We start from the raw sequence: 14974 nt of genomic DNA, 5'->3' as shown, positions 1-14974 counted from the left end.
TTTGCCTTATTCCCCACTCTAGCCCAAGTAAACAGTGTCTGTCACAAAGGCAATCACAATTTATTGAATGAGTAAGTAAGGTGGTGATTAACCAGAGAGGCATGATCTGTTCAAGCAATTTTATCTTTATCATCCCATGGAATGTGTCTCTGCATGGCGTTGGCAGTGATGGGATAAGACTGTTCAGAGCAGTGTGTCATTGAAGGTGGCTGTTTAAAAAAAAAGGTAGCTAAAACAATAATATCTCAAAATTTTTCTGAGAACAGCACTAGGAATTGTCCTAAGCCCTTCACATGAGTGAACTCTAGAATTCTCACAACTGCTATGCTTCTGGTAGGTACCATCATTAGTCCTCTTTACAGATGAGAAAGTTGAAGCAACACATGGAAGGTGGTTAAGTAACTTTCGTAAGTCACGAGGCCAGTCCAAGGCTCCGTTAGTCCTGGACTAGTTTTTCATGACAAAACTATAATTTTCCCTTTTAGTTGCATGATTCTACTTCCTGAACAAAGAAAACTTTAGTTAGGTGGTGGGGAATGGAAGGAAGGTAGCTCACGGTCACATGTGCACAGGGACATCCAAGAGACGAAGGTTGGTTCCTCCCATGAGATCTCATAGATACCTTCACCGTCCACCCTACTTTCCACCTCCTTCTAGGCTCTGCTTTCTGTCTTAGCATTCCCTTCCGAGAATTTAATGACAAAGCTTCCCCCGGTTCTGGAGACTATGTAGCACCGTGGCTTTGCTGAGTGTTTGGTGGGCAGGTTGTAGGCATCCTGGTACGGCCTTCACTGACCAGACTTGGGTTTACAGGACCAAGGCTGCTTACTAGTCTCCTCTGAAGTGCAAATCTATAACGGAGGCAGGTCCCCTTGGGTGGCAAGGACGGAACTCCTTCAGATTTTTTCCAGCTGGAACTCCTTCGGATCTGTTCCAGTTCTTCAGGTGAAAGTGAAGCCCTTCTGTTGCCTGGGTTGCTGGAGTGATTGATCCTGGCCACTCGTTCTACATTAGGTAAATGTGTAGGTTATTTCTTAATCCCCCTGGCAATGTGTCTCCTCCCTCAAATGTCTTTGTTGTGAATGTAATTATCAAATGCTAATAAATATTCAAATATGCACCTTCCAAAAGGCAAGATTTATTCCAGGGTATGAACTAGTTTGTGAATCTCTGCTCAGGATTTTATAGGAAATGTGGTAAGCCAAAAAGCCAAGAGGAGAGTTGTGATGATCTAGTGAAATCTCACATGAACCTATAAAAGCAGTTTCGCAGGGTAAGTAGATGGGTTTTATGCCCTTGTTTGGTCACGGTAGATTATAGATACTTCTCTGCCTATTAGAATGGACTTCACTTAGGGCATACATATAACAGTAACAGCTACCGTTTACTGAGGGTTTTATAAGCTTTGCAGCATGGTAAGTCATTGAGTTATTGAATTTACTCTCTCCTCCAACTCGGAATATCTAATTTATATGGTCTCCCTCTTCTTACCCATGAGTCATGAAGTAATAACCCACGGTCATGAAGTTGGAGGCACGGTGCCTCTGGGACTTATAGAGGTGCAGTCCTAGCCACATTTCTAAGTAGTGCTGGAACTAGGAGTGACAGTGGGGGGAGAGGTTGATGGGAGCCCTGGATGTTGTTGTACTTTGTGGGCATCCCCCAAATCACGTCATCACCTAATGGCCATAGTCTCCCAGGAAAAACACCTATTGCCTCAGACTTTCCATTTTAGGCTTGTAAGTTCTCAGAATTGCTGGGCCTTTATCAAGGTTTTTGTCTATCAGAAGAGGAGTATCTGGGGGTTAACTGTACAGCTGAACCGCTTTCCGGTGAGCCTAGTGGAAGGGGTGACATCTGGCCTCGCTGGTGTGCAAACCACTGCAATCACTCAAACTTGATAGCTCGAGCTCCTTCAGGGCATTCTCTTCACTCCCCTTGACTGACTGGGAAGGTAGAAAAGGCCACACTGGTCACAGGTGGTAGGAAAAGAACCTTTAATGATTTCCTTTTCCCATTACCACCTGTGCCCTCCATTCTGGCCATGATCTCCTCTAGATGCCCCTTTGTGCTTTGAGAAGGGAAGAAAAGAAAGGGAATGGAGTGAGATTCTGGGACTGGAACCTGCGTGGAAGCACAGCCTGGAGCCGTGCCAGGGTGGGAAGATGGGTGTGGGGCCCGGGGTCATGTGGACCTTTAACACGGAGCCGAAAGCCCACGCAGCAGGATGAACTTCTGTCACAGGCCAGCTCTGGCTCCAGTGCTGCAGCTCACTAGCTGGGGGGCCTGGGACAACTGACACAACTACTCTCATCTAGGGACACAGATGGTCGATCACAGTGGATGGTGTCTAAAGTTCCTTCCATTCTTGGCACTCTTGAGCCCCCATTAAAGACAAAGCGCTGCATGAATTCATGTACAATGCATACCCTACTTCCAAAGGGAATTTAAGACATTTTATAACAGAAGTATAGAGACCTTGGGACTGTTCAAATAAAGAGAGAAAGAGGATAAGGAATCCCACAGAGGGGGAGATTAGACCAGGAACAGAAAATAAGGGAGCGTACTTTTTCAAGGAGAGCTGTTCCACTGAGACAAAATACTTTCTCTCTGTTGCACACAATTCATTTTTGCAATGCACGCATTCAAAAGATATTTGAGAGTGCAGACACTGTTCTCAACTTGGGGGATACCTTAGAGAACAAGGTGGGCGAGGTTCTGGAGCTTACATGTTAAGTGGGGGAGAGAGGCAATGAACAAACACACTGCAGACACCTAGGGCCCAGATCTTGGGTCTAACACCATTGTCCAATAAAAGGAACCAGGGCTCCTTGGAGAAATGGCTCATCCTAGGTCTGGGCAGGAAATATAGGTGAGCCTGGAGTACCTTGTGGTATGCCAAAAAGTAACAGGGGCTCAAAAACCCCCTCAAAACAAAACAACAACCAAAACCCACATTGATGTCAAAGAGGCACAGGGCCACCTGAAAGAGCTCCCAATGGCCAAAGCTGAAGCTGGGGCACTAAAACAAATCTAGAATTGGATTATAAACCAAAGTAAAAAATTAATATCCACAAGTCCACACTGATATAAATAAATGACTGAATCAATTTACAAATGGAAAAGAGAGGGACGCTTGGGTGGCTCTGTCGGTTAAGCATCCGACTTCGGCTCAGGTCATGATCTCACAGTGTGTGGGTTCAAGCCCCGCATCGAGCTCTGTGCTGACATCTTGGAGCCTGGAGCCTGCTTCGGATTCTGTGCCTCCCTCTTTCTCTGCCCCTCCCCCACTCACTCTCTGTCTCTTTCTCAAAAATAAATATTAAAAATTTTTTTTAAATTAAAAAAATTTTCAAGTGGGGAAGAAGGGCAAATCTCCCTTATAGAAGAATTCCAAATAACTTAAGTAGATACTCCGCCCTAAAGGAGAGGGAGTCGAACTCCCCAGTCCTCAGGGATGGGCTGTGCCTGGTGACATCCTTCCAAAGAGAACAGCATGGACAGAAGGAAAAGAGAGTAACTCTGCAGTAGAGAAACCCACACACACGACTTCAACCAGGTGATCAGGGGCAGTGTCATGAATCACGTGGGCAGGTTGTACTTGTAACACGATGTGATGGAATGACACTTGACCTCTGCCCTTTTTCCTCCCAAACCCACTACTCGGCCTAATGACGCACAAAAATCAGGCAAGTTCCAGCAGAGGGGCCAGACTGCTCTATGGATGGGCAGGGCTCTGCGGAACTGCTGAGGTCATTAAAAACAAGGACAGTCTGAGAAATGACTCCAGCCCCAGGGAGCCTAAGGAGATGTGACAACTAGATGGATAGATATCAGGTAAAAACATAGAGAATCTGAATAAACTGTGGACATCCGTTAATGATAATTTATCACTATTTATTAATTATAACAGACTATGCTAATGCAAGATGTTAATAGTAATGGAAACCATGCGCAGGGGCAGAGGGTAATATGGGAACTCTCTTTACTGTCTGCTCCATTTTTCTGTAAATCTAAAATTATAAATCTAAAAAATGGATCTATTAAAACAAAAAAGGGGATCTGAAGGTCCGAGAGGGAGGAAGTCCGGGCCTCTCTCCTGCTGGCCCCGAATATGCAAGCTTCCTAGAATTCTGTAGCTGCAGGGAAATGAATCCCACCCACAACACTGTGAACCCTGGAAGAGGACCCTGGGCTCAGAGGAGACCAGAGCCCCTGCTACAGACACCTTGACTGCCGTTTTGTGAGTCCCAGAGCCGAGAGCCCAGTTAAACTGTGCTTGAAATTCTGATCTGTAAAAACTGTGAGACAATACATGTTTGCTTTAAGCTGCTAAAAAACAAACAAAAAAACTGAAACCACGACACAACAACAAACATTTCAGAAAGCCCTGAGTGTGCCGTAGAAAGTTGAAATAATGAAAATGTAGAGAGTGACTAGGTGGCACCATGAATTTGGGTGGTCAAGGAAGCCCCTTCTTGGGGTGACTTTTAAGCTGGAGTCTGAGTCCGAGGAAGGAGCCAGCCAGGAGGCCCGTGCAGGGGGGACGCCGTGAGCAAAGGCGGCAGTCAGCCCAGGGCCTTGCAGCGAAGCCCTGTGTGCTCCAGGAAAGGCAGCCGGGCGGCTGGACTGACCTGAAAGCAGGCAAGGGAGGGCTGGGGGGATAGTATGAGCCAGATGACGTGGGGCTTCCATTAAGGACAGAATGTCCTAGGGTTGCCCCTAGGATTCATATGTGGAGATATTACCCCTGAGGTGATAGAATTAGGAGGCGGCGATTTGGGGACATGATTAGGTCACAAGGGTGGTGTCCTCGTGACTGGGATCAGCGGTCTCATGCAAGAGGCCCCACGGAGCCCCCCGGCTCCTTCCGCCACCTGAGGACACGGCAGGAAGGCACCAGCCTGTGAACCAGAAAGTGGTTCTCACCAGATGCAGAATGTGCCAGCACATTGATCGTGGACTTCCCAGCCTCCAGAACAGGAAGAAATAAATTTCTGTTGTTTGTAAGCCATCCAATCTCTGGTATTTTGTTACAGCAGCCCAAGCTGGCTAAGACTGCTTTTAAAAAAGGGTGAAGACTTTGGATTTTATTTTCACTCTGACTAGAAGAAGCCTTTGGAGCACTGGTGGCAGATAAATGACATACCTGACTCACAGTTTTAAAAGCATTATGTTAACTCTGCAAAGGACTGATTGCTGGGTGCCAGGGTGGCGTCACGGCATCTAGATAGGAGGCTCCAGGATTAGCGGAAAGCTCACAGAGGCTTGGACCTGAGTGGTGGTGGAGAGGGCGATGTCCTGCAGGAGTGTGTGAGAGGGCATGTGGCGGGGGTGGGGTGTGGGCTGGAAGTTCACACTCATCTTGTGGATGTGGGCCCTGCGGTGGCTCTGAGGGTGCCCAGTGGGTGAATTACAAGGAACCGTAGCCGCCCCGGGCTCCCCCACCGCGCTGTCTTTTCCCCGTGTCATCTTGTTCCTGTGATTCTGAATACCACTCATGACTCATCAAGACACACGTCTCTGGCAGTTGCTTGCACCCAGTTGGTGCCGTGCCACGCCGGGCCAGATTCTCTCCCGGAGGCTCTGGCAAAGGGGACACTGGATCCCACCCACTGCCCCCAGCCCCCGGCCCGACTAATTCGCCCTACTTAATTAATTGCCTCCTCTGCGCTGAGTGTTAATTAAACAATTTGTTGCTGGTTGTTTCCCAAGGTGCGGGGTACCCTCTGTTTAACCAGGAACTAGTTAAATCTGGAAGAGAGTCGGGCCCAGGGTGGGCCATCCTCCTTCGCGTTGGAACAGAGAAGAGGTTGTTAATAGAATTCTGCTTTTTTTTTTTTTTTTTCTGGCCCTGGTAGTTTCAACTAATATCAGGTAAAATTCCGTCTTGGACTCTTGACTCCAAATTTACCTTTTTCATTCTTGCTGACCCTTCTTCTTCCACCTGTTCACCACGCCCTTGCCTGGCCAGCACCAGCCCAAATGCTGCCGTTGGTCCCCACCAGCTGTTGTTGTCACTCAATCTAATCCTTGGGGCACCAGCCCGTGCTCAGTACAGATGCCTGGAATGCCAATCTGGGGGAAAGCTAGGGCTGAGAGACCTTTTTCGGTCCCACTCTGCCACAAATACCCAGAGTCTGAGTGACTGATTGTTTTGCCATATCCATGACATGGCTGTCACTGGTAGTGGACTCTCCAAGCACCTCAACAGCCTAATCCTAGAAGGTTGATTCCCAGGGGCCAGGGACGGGTCAGGTGCTGGGAGGGTTTGGTGCTGAAAGGGCTCTTTGACACACAGGGTTCTATAGGCCAAAGCATCTTTCGGGGTTGACACCCGGGCCTCTCTAGTAGCTCTCTCTGCTGAGCAGGGATCGGGGAAGGACCGCGTCTGTTCCTCAGTCGGCTCCCTCTCCAACTCCTAACTGAGCCAAATTCACGGGGTCAGGAGATGGCAGCTGCTCTGGGCATCTGGCCCCCCATGGCTGTGTCTGGCCTAGTTGGAAAGGACACTAACTTGAGGCAGAAGAGAGTGTTCTCCCACCCTTGGGAGCTTCAGCTTCCCCAAAAGACCACTGTTCAAGGGATCAGCTCTTCCTGGCTTTGTTCTTGTTCTCCTCCGTGGGAGCCTGGCCCGATGGTGCCCACGAGGTGTGTGGACACCACTTCTCTCCCTAGCCTCTTGTGGGAGGGCACAGCCCTACTTATGGACCCAGCGAAAGAAGCTCCAGGCTGGAGGGAACGGGTTAACTCCAACCAGGGCGGTGTCCCTGTCAGCAAGAAACAGCTCTTAGAACAGCAACTTCCCCGAAGCTCTTCTTGATGCTAACATTCTATCATGAACTATGATTTTGCCGTAATAAAAAAATATAGTGCATGTCCTAGAAGGCAGATTTCGCTGAGCCCCTCAGTAACCAGGGCTCGGCTAGGTCTCCACAGGAATAACTGAAGCCCTGTCGTGGCACCTGCCCATCTCTTGCCGCATAAGGCTTTGAGAAACAGTCACAGAGGTGCGGGAGTGGAGGGAAGAAAGAAAACAAATCATGAGAGGTCTTGGCCAATTGGCTCATCCCTAGAAGCATAACATTTTACAACCGGAGAGAGCTTGAAAGTTCAGCTATTCCTCAGGCTCTCACCGTGCTTGCACATGAGGATCACCCCCAGAAGTCCTGCTCGGACTGCTCTGCGGTGAGGGCCCAGCATCAGTGTTTTTAAGGGCTTTTCAGGTGATTGGAGTGTGCAGTGACTGAGAACACGAGGTGAGCAATGCGCTCACTCATCCACTCTGAGGGATTCCTCTGATTCCTCATCATTCCAAGCTTTCAGACTGTCTTCTCCAGAGCCCCAGGCTTGCTGGTTGTGGGCAGGGTTCCAGGCACCCCTCCCTCTGCCCCTACACCTTCTCCTGGGAGAGTTCTCACCTATGTCTCAGGGGAGCAGGAAGCGCCCCTGACCCCACCCTGGTCACAGCTGTTGGCCCAGTTATGGTCACTCAGTTCTGGCCCGTTTACTGCCTGACCAATGGCGTGTGACCTGGCCAGAGAGGATAAATGGGCTAATCACATTACCTCTCTCTCTCTCTCTCTCTGTGTCTAGAAGCTGACTTGAGCCGCAGCAGGGAAGGAGGTCACCAGAGTCCTGGAGACGCGGCACAGTCACACAGGATGTGGGCTGTGCGCCTGGCCCGGAGAGCAGGCAGTGCATGCGAAGGGGGCTGGGAACAACTCAGAAGGGTGGGGATGAAAGAGTGTCAGCGCCTAGAGCTCCAGGATTCCTGCTCTGCCTGCGGCCTGTTTGCTCAGCTTTTCTCCGATTCCTAGGAGACCTTTCTAGAGCCTTAGAAAAGCCCTGTTTTACTGGAGCCTATCTCTGTATAACCAAAAGCGTCTTAGAGAGAACACTCACTACAAACAGGGCCACTCTGCTTTTATCTTTTTACATTTCAGGGTCCATGGGAGATTTTGTCTGGAAGGTGGACACAAAAAGGTCTCCACTGTGGCGAAAAAGGAGTGAGGAGGCCAGGGGCTGAGCCCGACCCCTGCTTCACTGAGGACACGAGGCACGGAAAAAGGACCAGCCGGTCTTGCGGGCCTGTCTCCATGGGAGACCAGAAGGAGGGGTGTAGGGACTGCTAGGGATCCCCCCTCCCTCCCTCCCTCATGACTGTAAGCACGGGACATCGGACTCTGGGGGCAGAGGGTTCCGTCAGCCTGGGGCACCCTGGAAAGCCCTGTCTTGTCTTTGGCTCAGAATGGCTGTGCTTCAGTGGTAAAAGGGCAAACTGTCAGGCCCCAAGACGAATCCTGCAATTCTCCCCCTCTCCCAACCGATAGCTCACCAGCCCCAGACATCTCTCCGTGCACCCAGAGGGACGGCCATTACCTTTCCCCAGGCTGACCCAGTCCTTCACCTGCCATCTCTGCTCAGAAACCCGGAGTCAGGCCCTTCACAAAGGGAACTTGAGCTGGTCATAAGCATGTGGTGCCTAAAGTCTAGCTGACATCGTTTCCATATGTAGGACTCACTTTCCTTTCTTCCCATAAATATGTCTAATTCCTGCTATTCAAGCTCAGCTCCCCCTCCACCTAGCTCCACACGGTGCATCAGTCCACTTCTTGCGGAGTAGACTGTGAGGAATATATCTGACGGTTAACCTCAGGTCTGGACTGAGACGTCAGGGAAGACAGGCGCATGCAGAGCGTGGATTGACTTTGCTTTCCATGGACTGGAACCTACTCCTGCATAGCCATACGGTTCTCTGTATCTATAATCCTTTATAAGGACACTGGATCAGTTCAATGGCCATGACACTAGCAGAGAGTAAGGGAGACAGATATGACAAAGGTCTAGCCTGGTCCTACCACCCTTAGAGTGCCTTGTTTGGAAACGGTAGCAGAATTTAGGACTCGTAAATCAAAGGCGAGGATGGGCTTTTAAACAGGAACTACCCAAATAGCACCTGCTTCCCATCCCAAAGTCCAATATCTGCATAAAAGGCCTGAGCATTTTCTGAGGTCACGCTCACCCCCAGTCTGATACCTCTCTTTCAGTGCCATAACCTCACAGTCTCCCACACCAGGCGGTCAGCCCCTCAAGAGCTGAGGACCAGATCTTATCAGCGTTTGCATCCCCAGAAGCTGGCGCAGCGACGGATGCTAAGAGGAGCTCAAAACGTGTCTGATGAATGAATGAATGCATGTCCCCTAGCCATTCTCCCAGAATCCCAGGAGCCAGGATTGCTTGGCTCCCCAGCAGCTCCCCAAGCCTGAGGCCTTACCTCCCATGAGGAAGAGAAGCCCTGCTACATACTGCATAAGGCCCCGGTCCCAGCAGCAGCCCAGCACGCCGATGATCCAGCCGAAGAGGATGATGGCCACCGCCATGCCCATGAAGCCGGCGGTCATCCTGCGCAGGTCTGTGGGGAAGCAAGTGGGCAACAGTTAGCATCGGAACCTAGAACTCGCAGTCAAGGTGCATCCCGGCCCCGGGTAAAAAGGGAGAGGGTGGCACACTGCAGGGGCGGGAAGGCAACATACCCTTTTCAGACAACCTTGCACAACTGAGCTTCTTTTGTACAGGAGAGAGGGCCCCTGGCGGTAACTCTCCTCAGGTGCAAAAAGCATGCCAGGACAGTTTGGCTGGCAGGCACGAGGAGAGACTGCAGTCCCAATCGGCGTCATTTCTTATGCACCTTTGTGCCAGGTGCAGCTCTGTCGTTCCCAAGCATCAGGCCCAACGGTCTGCAACAGGAACTGCCTTTATCCTTATTTGAAAAACGGAGTCAACTGCCGAGAGCCTTATGGCTACTGAGTACCAGAACAAGGCATCAAACCCAGATCTGGATGGCTCCTAGGTGCTAACCACAGCATCATTCACCTCTCAGGAAGAAACAGGCCTTTAGTGGAGGGCGGGGCCTCGGCAGATGGGCTGCACCTGCCGAGTGCTCCCTCTCTTCCCTCCAGGGCTGACGGGGCTCTCCAGGAGGTCCAGTGCGAGGAGGAAGCTGTTGGCGGTGTCCTGTTCCTTCCCTCTAAGCCAGCTGGCAGGGGCTCAGCTTTCCCCACATGTGGGGCTGCAGGGCGGAGAGCCAAACTTGCTGCTCTCAGACCGAGCCCCTGAGCAGGCCTCTTCAGCTCCCGTGGACCCCAGGTCAGCCCAGCTTTCTAGGTCCGGCCTTTCCCCGTTCCACGCCTCGCTGACCCCACTGCACAAAGCCGAGGCGGGTACGGTGAGGAGGGACGTCTGGAAAGGCGGTGTTGTTGGTGGAAGGGAGAGGGCAGAGATACTGTCACATGTCAGCCTCTTTCTAGGTGCGGCTTCCTCCTGGATCTCTCCACTGCCCTCCAGGGCATCCCTACCAGCCTCACGCTCCCTCCCTGGCGTCCAGCCTTCTTACCTCCCTCCTCCTCCTTACCTCCTCGCTGCTAGTCCTTGACTCCCTCCACCCTGCCCCAGCCTTGCCAGCCTGCCGCTCCCTGTCTACCTCTGCAGTTTGTGCAAAGCCCATCTGCCAGCCCCAGCCCCAGCCCCAGCCCCACCAATGGGGCTCCAAACAGGAGCAAGCCATCTGCCCAGCCTCTGCCCCGGGGCTTCCCAGGACAGCCTGGAGGGCCCCATGGGCACTCCTCCCTCTCAGGGAGGGGGAGACTGGGAGTGGAAGTGAGGGCACCTGACAGCTAACCACATCCATACCCGTGGAAGCACAGGGTGATCTCGCCTCATGCCTACAAATGCCTGGCAGGTCTCCATGCACCGCGAGGGCGCCCTGCCCGCTCTGTTCCTCTGTCACTCCAGTCACCCCCATCGGGAGCTACGGCAGATCCTGGCACAGTCAGGCTAGAGAAACCCTGGCCTTCTCCCCTCGGAAGAGGGATTTGGTCCACGCTCCCTGACCTGACACGGAGGATGAGACCCTGGCAGCACCCCCCAGGGGGCTGGCTGGAGGAGGGGAGGGAGGAGCAAAGGAAAGCAGCTCGCACAAGGGGCAGGACAGGACCCTGTTGCAGAGGCAGAAATCCACCCACGGAGCACGTTCCTGCTCTACCCGTCCTCCTCTATCCTCCCCTGCCCAACCCGGAATGCCTGCCGCACCGGGTAGAAGTAATGCCGTTCCTGTCACGTATGTGAACTGCCAGCAATGCCTCATCATCATGCCACGCTACAGATGGCTCCGATCACCACGGTGTCCGAGGAAGCTGCACGGAGGACATCACTCGATCGCGGCACTCAGACGTGCACCCCGCTTCCTGAGCCGGCTCCCCGCTTGGTGCACGGGCACCCACAGCCAGCTTGAGGTGAGGAGGGAGGCACAGTCTTGCCAGCTGCACAGGCACCACCTCGTATCCCGTGATCTAACTGCCCTGGTCGTCCTGCCACCTGTCTCAGCCCTTCTTCCTCAGGCGCCGCCCCAGACCCTCGCGTGAGCCAGGCCGGAGCTGCCTCCTAGGTGGAGAAGAGCATCCCTTGATGTGTGAGTCCATTTGGATGGACTCCCAGAAGTGTTGCATCCACTCTCCACTGTGGTCAAGGGCAAGGAGGCGGTGAGAGCGGCGGAGGAGAGCTCGGGGTATTTTTGGATTAAAGTAGGCTTATACCCCCTTACACAGATCAGGAAATTTCACTCTATGCCCCTTTTCAGTGCATGAAGGGCTTCTAAGATCTTGGTTCCTTTGGCAACATCAGAGATGGACAGCACTGCTGAAACCACCTGGCCCCTCCCACTGCACTTGGCCTTGCTCATGGAGAAGGCTTACTGAGCCTCAGCCCCTGCAGATCCACGGGAGATTGCCGGGGGGATTAAGTGGACGATGTGTCCGGTAAGGTGTGTCCCCCCAGGCCAGAGACGGAAAACTGGGCTGGGCAGGAAAAGGAAATGCGAATCGGGGAAAGAGGGAAGGCTATCATGGTTGGTGGAGGAAAGCAAAGTGTTTAACTTACAGGAAAAGGCACAAGGGCAGGGACACGGGAAAATCATTTCTCTTGTAAAAGTCCGGAGACAGGTAACAGTCATCTGTGTCCCAGGCCTGGGAGGGGCCGTGGCCCTCTAGCAAGGATTAGGTGCACTCTGTCAGCCAAAGCCGAGGGCCGTGCTAAGCTGCTGATCTGGAAAAGCAGGATGAAGACCAGAGGTCGGGCCGAGTATTTTCACCAACCGGGAGGATTTTTACCGTCACCCCGTGAGTCTGATTTTGCCAGAGCTGTGCATGTGTGTTTGGTTATTTCGTTCTCAGACCCACGTGGTAATTCAGGGCAGCTGCATCAACAACTTGCAAACACAGGACAAGAAATAGTCCTATTTTACAGACAAGGAAAGCAAAATCCAAAGTTTGTTTATTTATTTTGAGAGAGTGAGCAGGGGAGGGAGGGTAGGAGGGAGGGAGGGAGAGAGAGAGGGAGAGAGAGGGAGAGAGAGGGAGAGGGAGAGAGAGAGAGGGAGAGAGAGAGAGAGGGGGAGAGAGAGAGAGAGAGAGGGAGAGAGGTGGAGAGAGAGGGAGAGAGGTGGAGAGAGAGGGAGAGAGAGGGAGAGAGGGAGAGAGGGAGAGAGGGAGAGAGAGGGAGAGAGAGGGAGAGAGAGGGAGAGAGAGGGAGAGAGAGGAGGAGAGAGAGGGAGAGAGAGGAGGAGAGAGAGGGAGAGAGAGGAGGAGAGAGAGGGAGAGAGAGGAGGAGAGAGAGGGAGAGAGAGGAGGAGAGAGAGGGAGAGAGAGGAGGAGAGAGAGGGAGAGAGAGGAGGAGAGAGAGGGAGAGAGAGGAGGAGAGAGGGAGAGAGAGGGAGAGAGAGGAGGAGAGAGGGAGAGAGAGGAGGAGAGAGGGAGAGAGAGGGAGAGAGAGGGAGAGAGGGAGAGAGAGGGAGAGAGAGGGAGAGAGAGGGAGAGAGAGGGAGAGAGAGGGAGAGAGAGGGAGAGAGAGGGAGAGAGAGGGAGAGAGAGGGAGAGAGAATCCGAAGCAGGCTCCAAGCTGTCAGCACAGAGACCCATGTGGGGCTCGATGCCACGAACCTGAGATTGTGACCTGAGCCAAAATCACCAGTCAGATGCTCAACCTATTGAGCCACCCAGGCACTCCTAAAGAAGTTAGAAAATTTATTGACAAACCAGTGAAATAAAGGAAGAGTGAGCTGTGTGGGAAAAGAAAATTAATAATGCAGTTAAAGAACATACTGAGCATTTCTTCCTCCCAAATAAAGGGAGAACTATAGGTCTGGGATTTTTTTTTTTCAAAGATGGAAATCCACACGGATGGGAAAAGAGGAGAAATGACAACACACAGGACTGGAAGCAGCAAAGCTGGCGGACGGTGCACTTGGCTGGAGCCAAACTGGAGGCAGCAGCGTTGAAGCAGAAAACCAACCTGCGGAGTTCCCCAAAGTCTCGTGAACTGGCACCCACAGGTTCCTTTGGATCAGTTAGTTACCCACAGGGGGAGAACATAAATAAAAGCAGGATTTGGTGGAAGTTGTCTGAGATGGAACTAGATCCCTAGATCCCTCATCCACTCTGCGACACTAGGGGACCCCCCTCCCCTTCCCTTTCCCTGGAGTGGGGGTGCTTAGCACTGGCGGTTGACAGGCTCGGTGAGGGCCATTCCACATAGGTGAAGACGTGACCATTCACATACAGAATGTTGTATCCTTGCCCTTGGGACCCTAGCCCCCTTCTCCTCAGCTCCCGGAAGCTGACTGCCTGGCCTCTGCCGTCCAGCCTGGGGGCTGGGAGAGGTCTCTCCAGGGGTGACCAGCCCAAGAGGAAAGACCTAGATAGACACTCAACACTGGAGGAGCCCGACAGGAAGCCCCTCTGACCACTGTGCAAGGGAGCGTCCCACGGACAAGCCCGCCACCCACTCGGTGCTTCCAGACAGCTTTGGCAGGGTCACCTGCCGACCCAGCACCAACCACGTACGTATAACCTGGGAGCAAAGGAACTTTAGGAAACGAGCTGCACAGAGAAGAGGCAATAACTCAAAATTATTATTAATATTCCCAGAGAGGCAAGACATGAAACGTATTTGGCCTCCATGAAATAAGAACAGGAAGGAGTCCATCGAAAAGAACTATCTGGAGAATACAGCACCTTAAAATAACAGAATCAAAGTCACTGAAATTTTTATTATAAAATCAATTCCAACTTATGTATTACCACTCCTATCATGTTCCTAAGAAAAAGACTCGAGGAGGCTTATAACACACGCACAGTGTAACCAGGATAAAAATAATTAATGAGAAAATGAAGGACCCAGAAAATAAAGAAAAGGAAGATGAAGCCGGGTATCACATTCATATGCAAAATTTGGTCCATGAGGTCCTTAGGAAGGGAATTATGCTTGCAGTACCTCAACTTAAAGGCAATACTCATGACTTCCATTGTCTTTACACCTTGGTTGCTTTCTGTTTGCGCTTGAGTAAATCCCGAGGACCACTCTGCCTGTGGAACGACCCACGTGCAGAAGACGGCCCCCTTCCTGCCCATCTGCACCTACCCTATGTGCCAATTTTATCTCCTGGGGAGGAAGAAACTGTCTTTTTTATTCTCCGTGACTGCTCACTGTCCCAAAGCAGTACCCTGCACCCAGGTACTTATGTAGCTTGTATTTCGTTAGCCATTTCTTCCTGCCTTTTTAGAAAAGAAAGAAAAGGGGACACACCTCACTCGGGTATCTGAAGCCTTGTTAAAATATTATGCGAAGCTGGTCTAAGAATAAATCCCCTTAAAGAACCCGGGATGATGAGTCGGACTCTGCCAGCCAAAGCGGAGATAAAGAAAAATCATCTCATGAATCCTTTTGGGTTTGAGCCCATCATCTGTATTCAGTGACCCTAATGTTTCGCGTTCTAAGTTTTGAAATGAGAAAGGTGCATTCTAAACTTTTTAGAGAAGGAATTTAGTTCCGTGCAGTGGAAAGGCTGGGCAGAAGGGGGTAGATAATGAGGGAGGGTGGAGGACGAAAGGCCAGGAGAACCATTAAACAGAACCAGAAA

The 14974-nt window shown here is 51.6% G+C and overlaps 1 protein-coding gene across 1 annotated transcript in view; it reads right to left on the bottom strand.

The window, feature by feature from the left end:
• Positions 1–14974, bottom strand: part of TMEM178B (transmembrane protein 178B) — a 358912-nt gene that overhangs the window by 23464 nt on the left and 320474 nt on the right. The window contains exon 3 of the mRNA XM_042926669.1: positions 9278–9415. Within this exon, the coding sequence (XP_042782603.1) occupies positions 9278–9415 (138 nt within the window). The remainder of the gene's footprint in view (positions 1–9277; positions 9416–14974) is intronic.

Source organism: Panthera leo, chromosome A2 (assembly GCF_018350215.1).
Source record: "Panthera leo isolate Ple1 chromosome A2, P.leo_Ple1_pat1.1, whole genome shotgun sequence".
NCBI classification, from domain to species: Eukaryota; Metazoa; Chordata; class Mammalia; order Carnivora; family Felidae; genus Panthera; species Panthera leo.
Note: the sequence above shows the minus strand (reverse complement) of the source record. Positions and strands in the feature narration are given on the sequence as shown.